At 34.2% G+C, this 19,361-nt stretch overlaps 4 protein-coding genes across 5 annotated transcripts; 2 read left to right on the top strand and 2 right to left on the bottom strand.

The window, feature by feature from the left end:
* The first annotated feature begins 211 nt into the window (after positions 1 to 211).
* On the top strand, positions 212 to 4,258 carry LOC146527691 (uncharacterized). Its single transcript, XM_085204252.1, has 5 exons — positions 212 to 415; positions 778 to 1,005; positions 1,121 to 1,253; positions 1,337 to 1,497; positions 1,671 to 4,258. The coding sequence occupies exons 1-5, from the start codon at positions 314 to 316 to the stop codon at positions 1,890 to 1,892; spliced, it is 846 nt and encodes a 281-aa protein (XP_085060378.1). The 5' UTR covers positions 212 to 313; the 3' UTR covers positions 1,893 to 4,258.
* NP15.6 (NADH dehydrogenase [ubiquinone] 1 beta subcomplex subunit NP15.6) lies at positions 3,017 to 3,483 on the bottom strand. Its single transcript, XM_085204262.1, has one exon. The coding sequence runs from the start codon at positions 3,481 to 3,483 to the stop codon at positions 3,049 to 3,051; it is 435 nt and encodes a 144-aa protein (XP_085060388.1). The 3' UTR covers positions 3,017 to 3,048.
* Positions 4,094 to 7,016, top strand: RtcB (RtcB RNA ligase). Its single transcript, XM_085204235.1, has 5 exons — positions 4,094 to 4,558; positions 4,961 to 5,091; positions 5,242 to 5,946; positions 6,069 to 6,233; positions 6,690 to 7,016. Exons 1-5 carry the CDS (start codon positions 4,267 to 4,269, stop codon positions 6,915 to 6,917), a joined length of 1,521 nt encoding a protein of 506 aa, XP_085060361.1. The 5' UTR covers positions 4,094 to 4,266; the 3' UTR covers positions 6,918 to 7,016.
* LOC146527689 (glycerol kinase 2-like) lies at positions 6,998 to 19,066 on the bottom strand. Of its 2 annotated transcripts, XM_085204233.1 has the most exons (12): positions 18,859 to 19,063; positions 18,659 to 18,787; positions 18,409 to 18,538; positions 17,747 to 17,964; positions 16,438 to 16,650; positions 16,247 to 16,349; positions 15,362 to 15,469; positions 14,923 to 15,085; positions 14,295 to 14,496; positions 8,301 to 8,430; positions 7,557 to 7,649; positions 6,998 to 7,251 (listed from the first exon to the last, which is right to left on the bottom strand). In XM_085204233.1, the coding sequence occupies exons 1-12, from the start codon at positions 18,928 to 18,930 to the stop codon at positions 7,154 to 7,156; spliced, it is 1,659 nt and encodes a 552-aa protein (XP_085060359.1). In that variant the 5' UTR covers positions 18,931 to 19,063; the 3' UTR covers positions 6,998 to 7,153. The 2 variants fall into 2 exon arrangements, with proteins under 2 accessions (XP_085060359.1, XP_085060360.1); XM_085204234.1 differs by lacking the exon at positions 18,659 to 18,787 and having other exon boundaries at positions 18,859 to 19,066.
* Between the last annotated feature and the right edge of the window lie 295 nt (positions 19,067 to 19,361).

Below are 19,361 nucleotides of genomic sequence, written 5' to 3'. Positions count from 1 at the left end.
CCTTTTGCCGAGACTGGGTCGCCTGCCCATTGCCACTTCAGCTTGCAGATTTTGAGAGCTATGTTTTTTGTATACGTCGTTCCAAATTAAGGAAATTTTTAATTTGTTTGTTTTGAAAAATGCCTAAACCTAATCCTAATTTTCAGATTAATCTAGAAAATATCTCCATATCACGCGTATATTTATTTTAGTCCACACTCGTGCTATTTTGGTCACACGTTTGGACGGTTCTACTTGAACTAGGTAGTGTCTGACAATGTTTTCATGAAACGAGACGCACGCAAAATTTATTAAAGGGCTGCAACTAGATAAAATGAGTTTAAGTATTGAAGCAGAAACAAAAATTGATACAGAACCTTGTGTAGTTTCATGGAGCAATAGATTATTTGTTGGCGCTGAAAACGGTTCTATTCTCGTAAGTTATTATATTAATATTAAAAACCTTCATTGGTACCTATAGTCTGTGGTTTTTTAATTGCTGGGATAATTGTAAAAGACTTCTTTTAAGCTATTTTTTTCTTTTTACAATCTACTGTTTATTAAAACCATTATTAGCAACGTTTTTATTTTAGTAAACAATGTAAATTAACTACAGTAGATAATTTATTTTTATACATGAAATTTTTTTAAAAATTATAATACAATGAGTAAAATAAAACTTATTAAGTATATGATGCACTAAAGATGAGAAAATATTGTATAAATAGGTATTTACTGTAGATTTTAAAACAGATATAGGTACTTAGTGGATTTTTAACAGAACATTTCTTTAAACAGAGCTTTGATGATAATCTAAAGCCTATAACCTCGTGGGAAGCCCATAGTGTGCAATTGTTCGCATTAGCGGCGAGTAATGGAAAAGTATATTCATCGTCTAACGATGGAGGTGTCAGAATATGGACTTCTGATGGTGAAAAGATTGCAGAATTACCTGCCTCCGAGGCCGATATAGAATCAATAACAGTATGCGACAAATATGTATACGCTGGTGATGAATTAGGAAATGTAAATATTATTTGACTATATTTTTCCATAAAAATATTAATTAATTATTTAATTTATTACAAAAATAAATTAAATAATTACTTCATATAAAAAAGGTTGTAATTTATCATTACAGATTTATGTATATAAAGACAATGTACTAAAAGCCAAATATAATGTTTTAGAGGAAGTAAAAGATATCGCAATAAATCCACCGTTTATGTTTACTGCTCGTGATCTCTACGTAACCGTTACAGAAGTTAAGCCTGGTATGTAGAGCAGAAAAACATTTAAATGTTTTTTGAATTTTGGTACATATAACATGTTCCATTAATGAAAAATTTTTTTATAGAGCATTCTAAAGAATGTTTCATAACGCAACATGTTATGGAAGGTCGTGCACCGTTGAGGGTTTTCGGATCATATTTAGTGGTCACCAGCAGAGGAGGAAATAATCTTCAACTTCATGAGGCTTCGCTGGATACAAAGTTTAAGAAATTACACGAAGTTAAGGTATTTTATTAATTTAATATAAGTTCTCAATGTATTTTGGCGTATTAAATTTTAATAATAATAATATTGCGCCTAATGTTTTTGTATTGCAATTTTCCTATTATTACTATCAGTATTTTTTTATATTATCTATAATATATTGTAAATTAAAATAATAATATTTTTTAATACAGGTGAGCGATATGATTGTAACTAGTGTGTCAGTAAGCGATAATATTGTCTGGACTGGCGGCTGGGACGGTTTTATACGGCGATGGAAAATTGCCGAAAATAAATTGCAACCAGACGGAGAGATGAATTTAGGCTCTTGTATTAATGCCTTAATCGCACCTACAGGAGGTAGTGTTTTTGGAGTATTAACCGGTGGAAAAATTGTTAAAGTAAAATCATTATAAATGCAATAATCTTTTTTATTTCATTGATAAAATCTTCGTTTGCCATTTTCTGCCGTTTCTAGAGCATTGCGTGTTGAGGTGACAGAATTCAACGCTGCCCTTTCCCTCCACACCAGAGCGAAGAAGAAAGAAATATAAATTTAAATAAATATTTCATCTCCTCGAGTGGGGATTGAAATCGAATCGGTTGGTTTTAGTCACATTTTGTGCCCCTGCATCACGACTGGGCTCTAATTAACCAAAAAGAATAGTTAAACTTGTGATAGTGAGTACCTACCGTCCAATTTCAATTCTTCCTTTCTTACGCAAAGTCCTCGAACACCTGGTGCAGTCAACTCTAAACTCATGTTATCTCGTTGTAGTCATGGTTACTCAAGCAACACATGAAAATCTGTCTCAATAAGGATATTTTTATAATCAGATTTTAATAAAATACTAATATTATAAAAGTGAAGTTTCTTTGGTTGCATGCACTATTCTCAAGAAGTAGTGGTTTGAATTGAAAAATTGTTAGATACTTCTTTTGTTGAGGAAAGTTAGAAGCTGTATTATGTACATCAGACAAATTATTTCCATTTAATCAGTTGCACCTGCAGTGTGTTTTCTTGGGCACTTGTGTCAATGTGTCTAATACAACTCTCAGATAAAAGCATAAGCAAGATCTTGTAAATATAAAATAAACTTTTAAATATACTTTTTTTTATATTAGTTATATGAAAACAAACTACATTATCAAAACTGATTGAAACCATTTTTATATTTAGACAATTATACAATGAATATGGTATCGACATTGTTTATTTTTTTATTGAAAACTTTATATGTAGACATGGTCTTGTATATGGCAGGGTAGGCAACTTTGTTGAGGTTTGAGGTAAATGTTAAGACACTGTATTCTGCACACACTGCCCAATTTCTGCACCATAACTGCCTCATAAAATGTAGGACAAGGTAGTTTGTTACTTTATCTGTTATAACATTCTAAGAGATAGAATTGTAAAATAATACAAAAATTAAGAAAAAGTTACAATTAGGACAACTTATTTAATATCCAGCTTAATAAATTTTAAAATAATATATTTTTTATTTTACTATGACTTTAAATAATAGCTATCTACAAAAGGTCAAGTTTCAACAAAAGTACACTTTATTTACATTAAATAATAATTTCAACATCGCAAAGTTCATCTTCAGATGGTAATTTCACTGTTTTGGGATTAACATAATTGGGATCAATGGGTGGTAATCCTGCTTTTTCACGGCGATGCAATTCTAAGTAAGCTTCTCTTTGGGCCCAATCTCTCATGTGTACATCAGGTGCATAGGCCCATGCGAAACCTCCAAATACAAGGCATAAGGTTACAGAGAAGAAGTAAGATGCATGGTGAGCATTTGTATCTTCTTCTTTGCTTTTGTAGTCAAAACCGTAGCTCACCCAATTTTTATCTTCGTTTGTGCATTCGCTAGCAGCTGGAGTTGCTGTATCGCTATTTTTTTTCGAAGTGGAAATATTTCGGATAGTTTTAATAAAATTATTCCAAACGGAGCGTTGAATTATGGGCATGTGACGCAATTTTATTAACGCGGCCATGACTATTAAATTTGCCCGTTTTGCCCACACCAAATACTTAATATACCACAATATCACCAAATATTTTTAATATTTTGATTTCTACTAATTTCCACTAAAGAATGGTTATGAAACCATCCACAGATTATTAATTTATTATAAAATAATAGGCATGTCTATACTATAACCATCAAAATTATTTATAATCTGTTTTTTTATCTGTCCTTATATTAAGCTACCAAAAATTTATGTGTATAATTTTTTATTACTTGGCTTAAAATCCCGATTGGCGACAATCTCTCGCAAGCAATCTCAAATCACACATATTTAGACATTGGTGTTTGTAGAAGCTTAGCAAGCCTTCACACCCCAGCTACTATACATCTAATAGCGTAAAAACGTGCTATTAGATGTATAGTAGCTGGGGTACAAATATTTAAAAATATACGATCGAAGAGACGTTTTTTTATCGAACAAGTTGCTTTAAAAATATTATTTAGTAGTAATGACTACGAATCCAATAGAAAAATGCTACATTTCACAGTCTATCATAGACGATATTGTGAATCGTTCGTTCTAAAACAATGTTTGTAAAATTTTGTCAATTGTCACTTACTTTTGATGTTGTCAATAGTGAGTCTTGAGTTCTATAATTTTAATGGTTAATAAATTTAACAGCTTTGCTCCCATCGAATCATTTTAATTATTTTAAAAATAATTTAACAGAGTGGAAATATAAGTTTTTCTTTTTATTCTTATTTATATATAGTTTTTACGAATAAACTATCTGAGAAAATATAAAAAATGGTTGTAAGACAGTACGACGAAGAGTTAAAGTATTTAGAAAAAATAAATCCGCATTGCTGGAGAATTAAAAAGGGCTTTCAACCAAATATGAATGTTGAAGGAATATTTTACGTTAATAATACTCTTGAAAAGCTAATGTTAGATGAATTGAGAAATTCTTGCCGGCCCGGCATGACAGGAGGGTTTTTACCGGGAGTCAAACAAATAGCAAATGTAGCAGCGCTGCCAGGAATTGTTGGCCGCTCAGTCGGACTACCAGATATTCATTCAGGATACGGATTTGCAATTGGTAAGTATTAAGTAGTGCAGCAATTTTATATTTTAGTCATCCAACACAATGGATGACCAAAATATAAAATTCTGTCATACCTTTGCATCCCACTATTTATCTTACAAGGACCTTCCTGCATTTGCAATAACATTATGCTCTCTAAAATCAATCAAGGTATATTAAAATCAACCCCCATCCTGTAATAACTTACTATTGACATCATGTTCCTGTACCACTTATTTATCATATACAATGCATCTTATTCACCAATATTAGAATATTTGTAATTTAATAATCTCCTATAATATAAAAAAAAATCCTGTAATTGTAATATATTTTTATAATTTCTCGTTACAAAGCTATAATAGTTATTGAAGTTAAACAAACCTTCTTGCAATATTTATTTGTAATTATTTATAGGTAATATGGCAGCATTTGATATGTCTAATCCAAAATCTATTGTGTCTCCTGGAGGTGTGGGTTTTGATATCAACTGTGGAGTGCGGCTTTTAAGAACAAATTTACATGAAAAGGATGTACAACCAATAAAGGTACACAATTGTTTAATAAATTTTCTAAATCACATTAATAATGGTGGAACAAAGCGTCTTGTCACTAACTTTTCTAAACTTGTTGTCTTGTGACTACTTTGGATAAGCTGTTTAAAAATTTCATAAAAACATATTGTACACTACTTTTAGGAGCAACTAGCCCAAAGTCTTTTTGATCATATCCCTGTTGGAGTGGGCTCCACTGGAATTATACCTATGAATGCTAGGGATATGGAGGAGGCTTTAGAAATGGGCATGGATTGGAGTTTAAGAGAAGGGTATGGATGGGCAGAAGACAAGGAACATTGTGAAGAGTATGGTCGTATGCTCAATGCTGATCCTTCTAAAGTGAGTCTCAGAGCTAAGAAGAGAGGTTTACCTCAACTTGGTACTCTTGGTGCTGGTAATCATTATGCTGAAATCCAAGTAATAGATGAGATATATGACAAATTTGCTGCTGGGAAAATGGGAATAGAAAGAATTGGTCAAGTGTGTGTGATGATTCACTCTGGAAGTAGGGGTTTTGGCCATCAAGTAGCAACTGATGCATTGGTCCAAATGGAGAAAGCTATGAAAAGAGATCAAATTGATGTTAATGATCGTCAGTTAGCATGTGCCAGGATCAATTCAATTGAGGGACAGGATTATTTGAAGGCAATGGCAGCTGCTGCTAACTTTGCTTGGGTGAACAGAACCTCAATGACATTCCTAACTCGTCAGGCTTTTGCTAAGCAATTCAAAATGGCCCCAGATGACTTAGACATGCATGTAATTTATGATGTTTCTCATAATATAGCTAAGATGGAGGAACATGTTATTGATGGACAACTGAAAACTTTACTGGTTCATAGGAAGGTATGATGTTAAAGCATTATTCCTTGAATAAATTAAATGTTTTATTATTCAATTAGTCTAAATAAATTACTATTTCATTGATTTTTTTTCTTTAATGATAATATAATATTTTTATTCTGTAGGGTTCAACTAGAGCATTTCCTCCACATCATCCTCTTATACCAGTAGATTACCAATTGACAGGACAGCCTATTTTGATTGGAGGCTCCATGGGTACTTGCAGCTATGTCCTAACTGGTACTCATCAAGCTATGACTGAAACATTTGGATCTACCTGCCATGGAGCTGTATGTTTTTTTATATTTGTTTTTTTTTTCAGCATCACTGTTTTCTAGATGTAGCAGGGTTAGGTAGTGTTAAGACACTGCTCCCCATGCTTTCTGAAGATTTTGATGAAAATAGTAAATATTTCATTTCCTGGAATCGAACTCAAAATCTGTCACATTTATAGTTACAAGCTTGTGTCTCCGCACTACTATTCATTTTTATGATATAATATTTTTTATATTATTGGTTTCTTTACATTTATGGGAGAACCCAGAACCATGCACATCACCCTCTGGTGTATAAAAATAATTCATACCTTCAAAATTAGGATCAAACCTACAACCATCATATTTAAAACTGGGTTGTGACAACCTATTACTATTTAAATAATATTTTTATATATCTCTTAAACTATAGATATTACTACATTAGTGTTATATATATATTTATTAATTTATACTTGTTTTTTTGCGCAGGGGCGTGCTCTCTCTCGTGCCAAATCTAGACGTAATATAGATTATAAGGAAGTATTAACTAAATTAGAAACAATGGGCATTTCTATTCGAGTTGCATCACCAAAGCTGGTGATGGAAGAAGCTCCCGAATCTTATAAAAATGTAACTGATGTAGTTAACACTTGTCATGCTGCTGGTATAAGTAAAAAGACAGTTAAATTAAGACCCATTGCTGTTATAAAAGGCTAAGATAACTTGTATTTTATCCTTGCAATAGAATGTCCATGTATCATCATCTAAATGTATTTTGTTTATTTAAGGTAATAAACTTTTATAATTTCACATAAATTGTTTAATTAAACATAACATTTGAATATAATTTTTTTAATATATAGCGGTAACATAAATAACAATATGTTAATACTGTGTTTTATTTGACTAACACTTGGAGGTATTTTAATGACTAATTTGTGAAACACTATTCTCTACATAACTTTAAATTTGTCCGCTAATATTACAAGTAGAGCTGTTCCTAAGAAGAATAAGCCAGATGGCAACACTGCTGTTGTATAATCCACTTCAACTGTAACAAGATTACACATTTATATAACGATCCAAGTGTGTCACAATATAGTGTGATAGATTATTTTTAATTTTCAAGATATATTTCGCATATGCAGTCTTTTATGCGGTCGGCGGAGAGATCTTAGTGATAAAGCACTCCATTTCTCAATTTCCGAGGCATTGTCTGTTGAGTTACGAGATTCAAAGCTTTAGCTTTTTATCAGAATGAGGAAATGAAAACCCCCCGAGTACGAATCGAATCCACGACATTTGTATATACAGACAAACTTTTAGTCGGGCTAGTGCATATAAATATTTATTTACCTGTCTCTAATTGACTTTTTTCATCATCTTCATTGGCCCAACCCAAACATCTCTCTAAAGCTGCTTCCCATCGAACACGGCGTATTTCCCTTTCTGCAATTAAATATATTATTTAAACATGACACACATTTGATGCTATTATTTTTAATGGGTTGCATCAGTTTTATAAAGGCTATTACATAGTCCCCTACTGTTGGCAAAACTGATTTCGATACGATTTTCAGAAAAGTATTTGTTTCACTTAATATATACATTTTTTTAAAGTAGTTTTAATGTTATTAAATATAATTTTCAATTTAGAAGTCGCCGTGGCGCAGCGGGACACGGGTGCGACTGTAACGCGACGGTTGTGGGTTCGATTACCACTCGAGGAAATACAATTTTTTTTACATTTATATTTTCATTGCGCCGGCAGAATACCGCGGAAAGTGGGGAACGGAGTGTCTTAATACTAGGTTCTCATAAACGATAAGTGTAAATCAAGCATTTGTGAAAGTTTGCAGTTAGTGGAAGCTTACCGAGTCTTGCTAAACATCTACATCAAACATTTTACATGTGTATTATAAATGCTACAGTACAGTACAGTAGTGAACGAGTTGTAGCCGCCCTGAAGTTAGCTGTAGATGGCTTCGCGGCTGAAATCTTATGATTTATCTTTTCTAGCCGAGTAAACAATGCGCAAAAATCAGTAAATCTAATGTCATAGCGGCAACAACTCGGCGACCGTACTGTAAATAATGCTACCTTCGTTAGAGATAGTTGGTAAGAAGGTGTCAGCAGGCGGACTGGGCGTGGTCGCGGGCCACACTCGTAACGCTCGCCCCGCCACTATGGCCGCACCCAACGCTGTACTCTCCATCATTAGCGGTCTTATCTAAAGCAAATAGTTCATATAATTTTTTAAGTATACTGACATATATATATTTTTTTTTTTTTTTTTTTTTTTTTTTTTTTTTTTTTTCTCGAGGGTAGGTGCAAAAGTGACAACAGCTGATTTTAGAGCTCTCATAATTTATTAATTTTTAAAATAGTTTTTACAAGTGTTTACTATATAAAAGTAATGAGTTAAGTTGTCGAACCTGCCAGCAGTGTGATTCCTTTAAAAAAATATCCATCATTCTATAAGAAGTATAATTGTGTGTTACAAGTGACCTTAAGTAACCTTGAAGCAACTGTGTATTACGTACTGTATATTCTTTAAGATATTCTCAAGCACTACTATGGAGTCTATTAAGCACTCGATTGATGAGCTGACACAGCACTTCAATTTTCAAATGGCTGAATTTCAAAAAAGTTTAAGCAATGCAAACAACACGGCAAGCCCAACAACTAACATTACAGCACAGTTCAATACTTTTAGATCTTTTGTGTTGAATGCTCTGGAGGGGCTTCAGCTTCAGGTGCAGATTCTTACTAAACAGTATGACAACATGGAAATGCGAAGTCGTAGAAAAATATTGTTATTACATGGTGTCACTGAACAAAGCAATGAGGACACTGCATCGCAAGTGATCCAGGTGCTGACAAAACAACTCAAAGTCTCAGATTTCTGTACAGATGACGTCAGTAGATGCCAGCGCCTGGGTAAAATCTCCCCAGGGAAGTCAAGGCCCATTTTAGTCAAGTTCAGAGACCAATCGCTTAGGAATCGAATATGGTACTCAAAATCAACACTTAAGAACACAGGTATCACTCTCTCTGAATTTCTAACCAAGGCCAGACATGAAACTTTTATGCTGGCAAGACAGCGGTTTGGTATCTCTAAATGCTGGACAAAAGACGGCTTTGTAATTGTTATTGGCCCGGACGGTAAGCGTCATACTATAGTTCACTGTGCGGAACTTGATTGTATATCCACCAATTTGGAACCTCGAATTCAAGGCACATGCGCTCCCACTACTGTCAAGTTAGCTGCTGCAACCAAGCCAACTGTTCGTCCAATGAGAAGAGTTGTAAAAAAGTAACCTGTTTGTTTACGCTTCTGTTTCACAGATTTAGTGAAGTTTTTACTATTAAGTTGTATGCTTTCTTTCTTTCTTTAGTCCACACTTATCTACTATTTGTTTGCTTCTTAATATTTAATAATGTTGTTTATAGTTAACTATATGTAAGTTTACCCACTACTTTCATTTTCTTTTTATTAAGCGATATAAACAAACGCAATAATGACAGTCGACATCTACATAGTGATAGATAATATATGTCGCTAAAATCGTCTCGTTATACGATAACTAGTCTTGTTTATTTATTTTATTTTTCTTATAGTAGTAACTTTAAAATACTGCTGACGGTTGGATAAAGTGTCGCATTACAGTTCTAATTTATTTAATATTATTTTATATATATTGTCATTAATATTTATATTATCTATATTTATATATATTTAAATATAATATAATACATACTTTTATAATATTTGTGTATTAATATTAAATTATTGTTAGTATGTATAATAATGATAGTGTTTATAGTGGTAGTATATCTGATAATTCTTTTCACCAGTGCGTTTCTACAACATCCGACGATAGTTGTCATAGCATCTCTGATCCTCTCAACTCAATATTAGACACCAAACTTAAAATTTATTCAAAAAATTTTAATGTAGTCCATATCAATGCGCAAAGCATACCAGCCCATTATCCAGACCTCCTTGACTCATTTAATGTAAGAGATGTTCATGCAGTACTCGTATCAGAGACATTTCTCAAACCCAGTTTACCATCAACTGCATATGCCCTACCAGGTTTTCATCTGATACGAAACGATAGGACAGGGAAAGGTGGAGGGGGAGTAGCTATTTATCTTAGGAGCCACATTCCCTTTTCAATATTGGATAAATCGCCTTCAGCTTACTCAAATTCATCGGAACATATCCTTATAGAGGTCCTGTTTGGCACTCTTAAGATTTTACTGGGTGTCTTTTATAGTCCCACCATACATGTGAATTATTTTGATTCGTTCGAGATTCTTTTAGAAAAATATGTGCCAGAAGTTGACCACTCCATCATAATGGGCGACTTTAACACATGTCTCATTAAGAAAGACACACGCGCAACTCGGCTTAAAACCATAATTAATAGCTCTAACCTAAATATCCTTCCGACGAATGCAACCCACCTCTTTCCTGGTTGTGTGCCATCCTTGCTGGACCTCATGGTTGTCTCATCAAAAGAGCGCGTAGCTACCTTCGGACAAATCTCAGCAGAAGCGTTCTCCTATCACGACCTCGTTTACCTATCGTACAAAATACGACCACCCAAGCTAAAGCCGTCGGTAGTGATGCGAAGATCCTTCAATAACATCGATAGCGAAAAATTCATGAGTGATCTTAGTCGTATCGACTGGGATTGCATTTTTAATGCAGGTACTATCGATGATAAATTAAATATTTTTAATTCCATATTAATTGAGCTTTTCGACATTCACGCGCCGCTCCGACCAATAAAAATAAAACATCTCCCTGCTCCGTGGTTAACGCAAGATATTAAGATACTTATGGTTAAACGCAACACTGCAAAGTCCAAATATAAAATGAATCCTACGGATGCAAATCTTCAGAGGTACAAAAAACTACGGAACAGATGTAACAAGGCTTGCAGAGATGCGCGACGTAACCATATTTTTTCATCTATAGACCCCAGGAGTCCTGCAAAAACTTGGAAATTTCTGAATGCGATGGGAATAGGAGGTAGGCGCACTAGGCATACATCAATCTTAAGCAACTGTATGGATTTAGACTCACTGAATAATTTCTTTACGAATGTCAATAAGATGGACGACAACACTAAATTAAACACCCTTCAATCACTGTCACTACTTCCGAATCCTTCACCTCCTTTCCTTTTCACACCCATCTCTACGGCACAAATCCGTAAGCACGTGATAGCCATTAAATCGGATGCTACTGGCTATGATAACATTAGTCGTCGTATGATTATGTTATCACTTAATTATGTTCTTCCTGTCTTATCCCATATCTTTAACTTCTCCCTTTCGTCCAGTGAATTTCCTGATGCTTGGCGCCATGCACTAGTGATCCCTATCCCAAAAACATCCAAAACGTCCAATCCAAAATCCTTCTCTAACCATAGGCCGATTTCCGTTCTTCCCTTCCTGTCCAAAGTCCTAGAACGTATTGTTCATGAGCAACTATATCTATTTTTACATAATAATAATATCCTGTCCCCTTTCCAATCAGGTTTCCGCCCTGGACATAGCACAGTAACTGCACTTAGTAAAGTCTGTGATGATATTCGATTCGGTATTGACAACCAGCAAGTTACTCTACTTGTTCTGCTAGACTTTTCAAATGCCTTCAATTCTGTTGACTTTGATATATTGCTAGCCATATTAAAGTCTATAAATTTTTCCTCAACAGCTACTGAATGGTTTTCTTCATACCTACGCGGCCGCAGACAGAGTGTCATACTGGATGGTAGACAATCCTCACTAAGCCATATTAGCGCTGGCGTGCCTCAGGGTGGTGTGCTGTCTCCTCTCCTTTTTTCCATTTTCATTAACACTCTCACTCTACATATATCGTCTTCTTATCATCTTTACGCTGATGACTTACAAATTTATACAACCGTAGCCACGAGTGAAATTTCTAGTGCGGTTGCTAAAATTAACTCCGACCTTCAGTTAATAAGTATCTGGTGTAAATCATTTGGGCTTTCTTTAAACCCAAATAAATCCCAGTTATGTATTTTTGGAAACGCTAAGCAACTGTTTAAATTACATGTACCTTTACCATCGGTTTCGCTTGATGATATATGTTTAGAGCCTAGTGAGAGTGTTGTGAACTTGGGGATGAGAATGGATAGCACTTTTTCCTGGTCACCCCGCGTTTCTGAGCTTAGTCGTAGGGTTTTCTCCGCCTTAGGGGGACTAAGAAGATGGAAGAACCTCTTACCATTGAAAACCAAAATATCCTTAGCCCACACTCTTCTCCTTCCCATTCTAGATTACGCCGATTCTTGCTATCTGGATTTGTCTCAGCAACTGCTTAATAAGCTCGAGCGTTTGCAAAATACTATTATAAGATTTATATTTGGAATTAGAAAGTACGACCATGTGTCACAGTTTCGTGCTCAACTGAAATGGCTCTCAATAAAACACAGGCGTAATCTACATTCCCTCACTCTCCTTTATACCATCCTTTATCATCCTATTACTCCTTCGTACCTTAAAGAACGGTTTAAGTTCTTGGGGTCGAATTCCCTTCATGTCCAATGTCTCCGTTCCCGCACTGACAATCTCCTTGAAGTACCTCTGTCCCGATCAAAATGCTATGGCGACTCCTTTACTGTCAAGACAGTAAAGCTCTGGAATGAGCTGCCGGTGAATATTAGAAAATCTCAGACGGTTTCAATATTTAAACGTCGTCTTAAACAATACTACCTGGAACAGTCCATAAACTGATTTTATAACACTTAGTTTATGTATGAATATTTGTGTATGTATGTATATATGTATCTATGTATGTATATATGTGTATTTATATTTATATATGTGTATGTATGTATTAATTAATTTATGTAAGTTTATTTAGGTATATGTTTGTAAAAGATATTTTAAGTAATACTGTACTTTTTGCACCGTTCTGCATTTGTGTTTTATATATCCTGTATTGTCGGTTGCCTGTAAGAGATCGCTCTTAGCGATAAGGCCGCCATTGCACATTGATCCTGTATGTACTGTGTATATCAAATGTATATTCCAATTGTAAAAGTGCAATAAAGTGTTATTATTATTATTATTATTATTATTATATATTGTGGTGTAAAAAATGTTTAATTTGTGTTAAAATAAATCTTTATCTATCTATATATATAAAAGGACTTGTCCTCACTGACTGAGGTAAGACGCACGCACAGCCGTAACCGCTGATGGTAGAAACGTGGAATTTGGACAGATGTTTACTTTTGTAATCTGGACATCCACTAAGAAGGGGTTTTGAAAAATTTTAACCCTAAAGGGGTGAAATAGGGGTTGAAAGTTTGTATGGAAAAAAAGTTAAATCTGCACCGATTTTTATAAAATTGTAAATTCAGACTCTTAAAAATATTTAATTGAATACGTGTTTCACGGTTTTTTAGAATTTACCCCCTAAGGGTGCCAATAAGGGGTTGAAAGTTTGTATGGAATAATGTTTAAATCGCCACCGATTTTTATAAAATTTGCTATTTAGACTCTTAAAAATATTTAATTGAACACGTGTTTCATGGTTTTCTAGAATTCACCCCCTAAGGGTGCAAATAAGGGGTTGAAAGTTTGTTTGGAAAAATCTTTAAAACGCCACAGATTTTTATAAAATTTGAAATTTAGACTCTTAAAAATATTTCATTGAACACATGTTTCATAGTTTATTAGAATTCACCCCTAAATACGCAAGCGAAGCTAAGCGCGTCCGCTAGTATATAATATAGAAGAAGCTTTTATTTGAAGCTTCTCAATGTATCTTGCATGTTAATTTATAACACTTAACTCTTTTAAAGAAAGTTACTTAAGTTACGACAGATTATACATGTTTGCGAAAATAACATGTACTTTCTATTAAATATAATAAATAATAAATTAGTTGAAAAAAAAAACCTAAAGGAATAATTTTAAGACTTGTTACCCTGGTCATCCAGGCAATTGAGTAAAAATAGCAAGAGAGTTAAAATTTAAAAATCAAAGCAGTATTCATTCATATTTAGTTTCGCTTAATCACATCCCTTTAAAAACACGACATACCACAGGCACGCCAAGCAGATCCGCCTGCATCTGCATTAGATGGCCGTTCTGCGCCATGCCGCCGTCGGCAAGCAGGCGGCGTAGCGACGCGCAGTCGGCCGCCATGGCCGCGCCCACCGCGCGCACCTGCTGCGCCACCGCCGCCAGAGCCGCGCGCGCCACGTGCGCCCGCCGCGTTGACCCACTGATGCCGCACATCACTCTGCATTATGCGACACATACTTTACATAGAAGATATACGGACTCCCCTAGGGACGTCCCCGCAGGTGTCCATGTGTAACTCTTGTAATTTGTCTTGATCTTTCTCGATCAAAAAATATTCTAACAGGTTCAATATATGCAAAATGTGTATTTTATTTAAAATTCGAATTATTCTGTTAATATTTAGTTTTTTAAAATTGGGTGGTAAACGATTTTAAAGTTTAACTTTCTGATAAAGATGAAGGGAGAGAAACTTGAAACGAGAACGGGAGGACCAATAAAATTAAGTACATATTATATTCTTCGTATTTTACTCCAAAAAATTAAATATTTTTTTCATTGAATTGTGATTAATTTCTTAAAATTATAGCAATTAAATGTGACTTTCAAATAATTTATATAAAAATATATATAAAACCAACATTACCCTCTGGCATCTTTTCTCCAATGTGGTGAATATAAGCCATTGAATGCTGGTACAAAACTAATGCTACCTTCTTCGTCCTCAGAGACTTGGGACGCTAGAAACTCTGTATCAGACACATCTTCTATAATCTCAAGGTTGTCCTGCAACCATTGCAATGTGTCACCTGTATAATGCACAATGTTTTATTATAATTAGAGGTGTCGTGGCGCAACTTAAGTGAGACGGTTGTAGGTTTAATTTTCACTCAGGAGAATGCAGTATTAACATTTCCTTGCTCTTGTTAGATAAAGCGTGGTGATGAGTACCTTCATACAACATGTGATGTCTCAAAAATTGGGCTCAAAGTGGGGAATGGAGTTTGTTAAAACCAGGTTCTCTGCTTACCCTGTTATATACAGAATACAAAATGAACCAAAAAAATTGAAAAAAAAAAGGTTACCTGCTATAGCAACTGAACCTTCTAACGCGTATATTGGAGGAGCGTTTGATCCAAGTTTGTACGCCACTGTTGTCAATAATCCATTCTGCGAATGCACTATTGATTCACCTAAAAATTAAGAAAGATTAAATTATTTCATTTTTACTAGCTTCAAAAATTAGGACTTTTTTTAAATGACTCAGTTTTTAGTGTGTGATAGACATACTGTATATAATAAGCATCTAAACTAAATCCTAATGGTTACTTTTGTAGGATTAAATGATTATTTAATAATTTTAATATTATAATTTTATACACTAAATTCTAATGGACATATTCAAGAATTGTAATTAATAAATAACTTTTCCTCATGGATTAAAAACAAGACCCTTGTTTCGTTATAAAACTTGAAAGTTCCTGTTCACATATACCCAACAGCAGTAAGTATGTACTATTAGTGAATATAGAATTTGAGTAGTGTTTACTTTAGCAGTTATTCGGTATATAAGACGCAAAAAATTATATCTAACTTTCGTTAAATTATAAAGCTCAATTTTTTATATTTTCTTGGTAATTATATTAGAAATGATGTTATCCGTCGTAAGTCCTAAGATTAAACCCATCCTAAGGCGACGGTTAGGATGGTTTTGATCTCCTGCCAGACAGCCCTAAATCCTAGTAAGCTATAAGCACCTACAAACATGTTAAGAGCCAATAATATTTTTTACACATTAGCTAATTAAAATTATTTTGAATTACACATAAGATAATAAAAATTTGGCAGGTGTTGGTATTCAACGCGCAATGTCTCCGAAATTGGACGGAAAGTGAGGAACTGAGTGTCATAGGTACCCATCTGCGAACTCTGCTATATGCGGGATACGGCGAGAAGCTACAAATACATACCTGTATTGTACAATAAAAAGCATCCAGTCCCATATGTGCATTTAACTTGACCAAAACTCATACAATTTTGTCCAACAAGAGCTGCTTGTTGATCACCTAAGCACTGAAATAAGAAATGTGTGGGGGTGGGTTAGTAGTGTATCACAATGACTCTCCTTTTTGGAAAAAATACAGAAAAGAAATAATAATACCCCTGCCACAGGTGTGCCGAGAAGGGAACCAGTTGATATATAGCCATAGATTTCAGCCGAACTTTTTATCTTTGGTAAAATCTCTATTGGAATATCAAAGAATCGTAAAAGTCCTTTATCCCATTGCAACGTCTTCAATGACATGAGTTGTGTGCGTGAAGCGTTTGTAACATCTGTGGCATGAACTCCACCACGACTGCCTCCTGTAAGATTCTGTAATAATAAAAATATTATACACTAGAGAGCTGCTCGTAACTTCAACATTATGATGTTGGGCCGTCATTCTTTTGCCTGGAATAACCTTACAGTTAGTCATCCTGCCCATATGACACCGACTGATCAATAAGTAGTCAATTTGAATTGAGTGGGACCCACTCTTATATGATAAGGTACTGAGGATTCTTTTGGAACAACATATTCACGATAGCCAGAGCAGACGCAGTACAGGTTCTCAAAATATTTTCTCCCTCTGTATTTCGAAGACCGTGTCCAAAACCCCCGTGAACACGGTCATACGGCTCACTCAGCGTTACCGACGTGACCATTCAAGTCCCCCCAACTAACTAACTACTTGGCCGCTCTACAGCCCGCCTAGGGAATATAGGTACTGATTAAGCGGCACAACTGCAAGGAGTCCATTTTGAAGCTCTGCGGAAAGCAAAACCGCCACACCCTTTCTACCAGAACATGACCCAGTGTAAATAAGCTGGAAACGCTGACTGATGTTACAGGACTTATTGCCCTTCCAGTGAGTTTTGCTTTGCGAGCCAAGGAAAAGACACTGGACCGCACACCGCAGTCTCATGAGTATTTTATTCTAATCCAATAATAGTTCAAATTCAAATAGCTGGGTGATAAGATATGAGTAGAAAATTATTCAATCCAAGGTTTTGTTATATTGTATTCTAGAAGACAAAGACCAAGTTTGAAAAATTATTTAGTTCTGATAAATACAATTGAAATAACATTATACATATAAAAAAAATTTAAGTGTCTCACAAACACAATATAATTTCATATGTATATTTAAATAGTTTTGCGGACTATTTGGCGCCCCTTTATGAGCGCCGCCTGGGGCATGATGAACCCCTTGTCCCCCTCTCACTACGCCACTGGGAGGTAGTGGAACAATATATAGGATTTACATTGGGAAACCACCTTTTTCTGCTTAAGTAACTAACAGTCAACAAAACATTTTATAATCATATAGTTTAAGTGGAGAAAGCTGTAGACGGGCTGCTTATAATCAAAAGAAATTGCAAGTATAGGAAATAGCTCAAGCAAATATTTATAAGTTAAATGAACTAACCCATATTAACCATGAATCCACAGTTCCAGCCATGCATTCACCGTCATTCACAGCTTGTTCTATTGTGGGCACATTCTGAAGCAACCATCTTAATTTCACTGAGGAGAAGTATGTAGACAAAGGTAGTCCACTGGTTTGTGTGACTGCGTTGATACATTGTGCTCCTTTAGTTTTGAGTAGATCATCAACTATTTTAGAGGTCCTCACATCTAACCATACTGGAATTATTATATTTAAATAATTGTAGTCAATTTGCATAAGTTTTCCTTAAATAATATACAATTAAAATTATATTTTTTGCAGTTTGATATATATTTTATCCACTCCAACAATAAGAGATATTTGTGCTTTTGTAGAATGACATCATTAATTTGTCGTAGCAGTGTGGAAATGGAAATATTTTATTCCTCTGAGTGGGAGTTGAACACATAACTATGCAAAAAAAAGTAATCAGTGTTAATGTTGTCATAGTTTATTATACCTACAATAACTTATTTTGTATTACTCACTTACTTGTATCTTGTACATCTAAAATAATAGGTATAGGTAATATTTCAAAAATGTAACAATTTTTTGATATTAATGTGTTTCACAAAGTGCAATAAAGAGTATATTGTATTAAACTAACTATGAATTATGATTATAACTCAGTGGAATCCTACCTATGGCACTATAAAGTGGTTCTCCAGTTGCTGAGTTCCACACAATAGTTGTTTCTCTTTGGTTTGTAATCCCAATACCCACAACATCTTCAGGATTTATATCAAGTTTTTTTAAATTATCTATAGTGACCTGATAACATGTACAGAAAAATAACCATGATTAATATTTACTCAATATTAGAAAAATATTAAGAGAGTATATCAAATGATGATGTGACTAAATACTTGTATCATAAAAAAAATTACACACTTCAATACATTCCAATACAGCGCTTAATATTTCTAAAGCATCTTGTTCAACCCATCCTTCTTGAGGACTAAATCGTCTTAAGGCTACTTGATGGTATGTCAGTACTTCCGACGTATTCGCAGCAAAAACCTATAAATTTATATGTTTTAGTCATAAAGACCATAAAATAAAAAAAATGGATTTGAAGAATAAAAACCCACCAAAAATTTAACATTTGATGTGCCTTCATCTATTGCGCCAATTAAAGGACCAAATTTACCAAATTCACGCATATTACTTTAAAATTAACTACATATCGATGAATTTTATTAAGATTTAGTTACACACGGATAGTTTCATTATTTTTCTCTAATTATTTAAATGGTAGCTTTAACGTAAGCTGTCAAAATATATAATCAAAAATCATCTGATCCAATGTTACTATTATGAAAAAAATTGTTTTAGTTACGTACCGATACCGATTTTATTGTACCTAATAAATACTTTCCAAACTGTACGGTAATTGTTTATCAGTACCATAAAATGTCAACAACTCAAAAGTAATCAACATTATTTAGGGCGTTATATTGATAAATAAAACCTTAGACACATAACGTGACTTCGACTGGATTTTTCTGATACCTCAGAACTTTTGTTGATAATTTTGTTTATCTGTAACAGTTGTATTTATCTATTTGTCAAGACATTATTTGATTTGATGACA

Source organism: Heliconius melpomene, chromosome 20 (assembly GCF_056956725.1).
Source record: "Heliconius melpomene rosina isolate 202511_hmr_F chromosome 20, ASM5695672v1, whole genome shotgun sequence".
Taxonomy (NCBI): domain Eukaryota; kingdom Metazoa; phylum Arthropoda; class Insecta; order Lepidoptera; family Nymphalidae; genus Heliconius; species Heliconius melpomene.
This window is presented reverse-complemented; position numbering and strand designations above follow the sequence as displayed.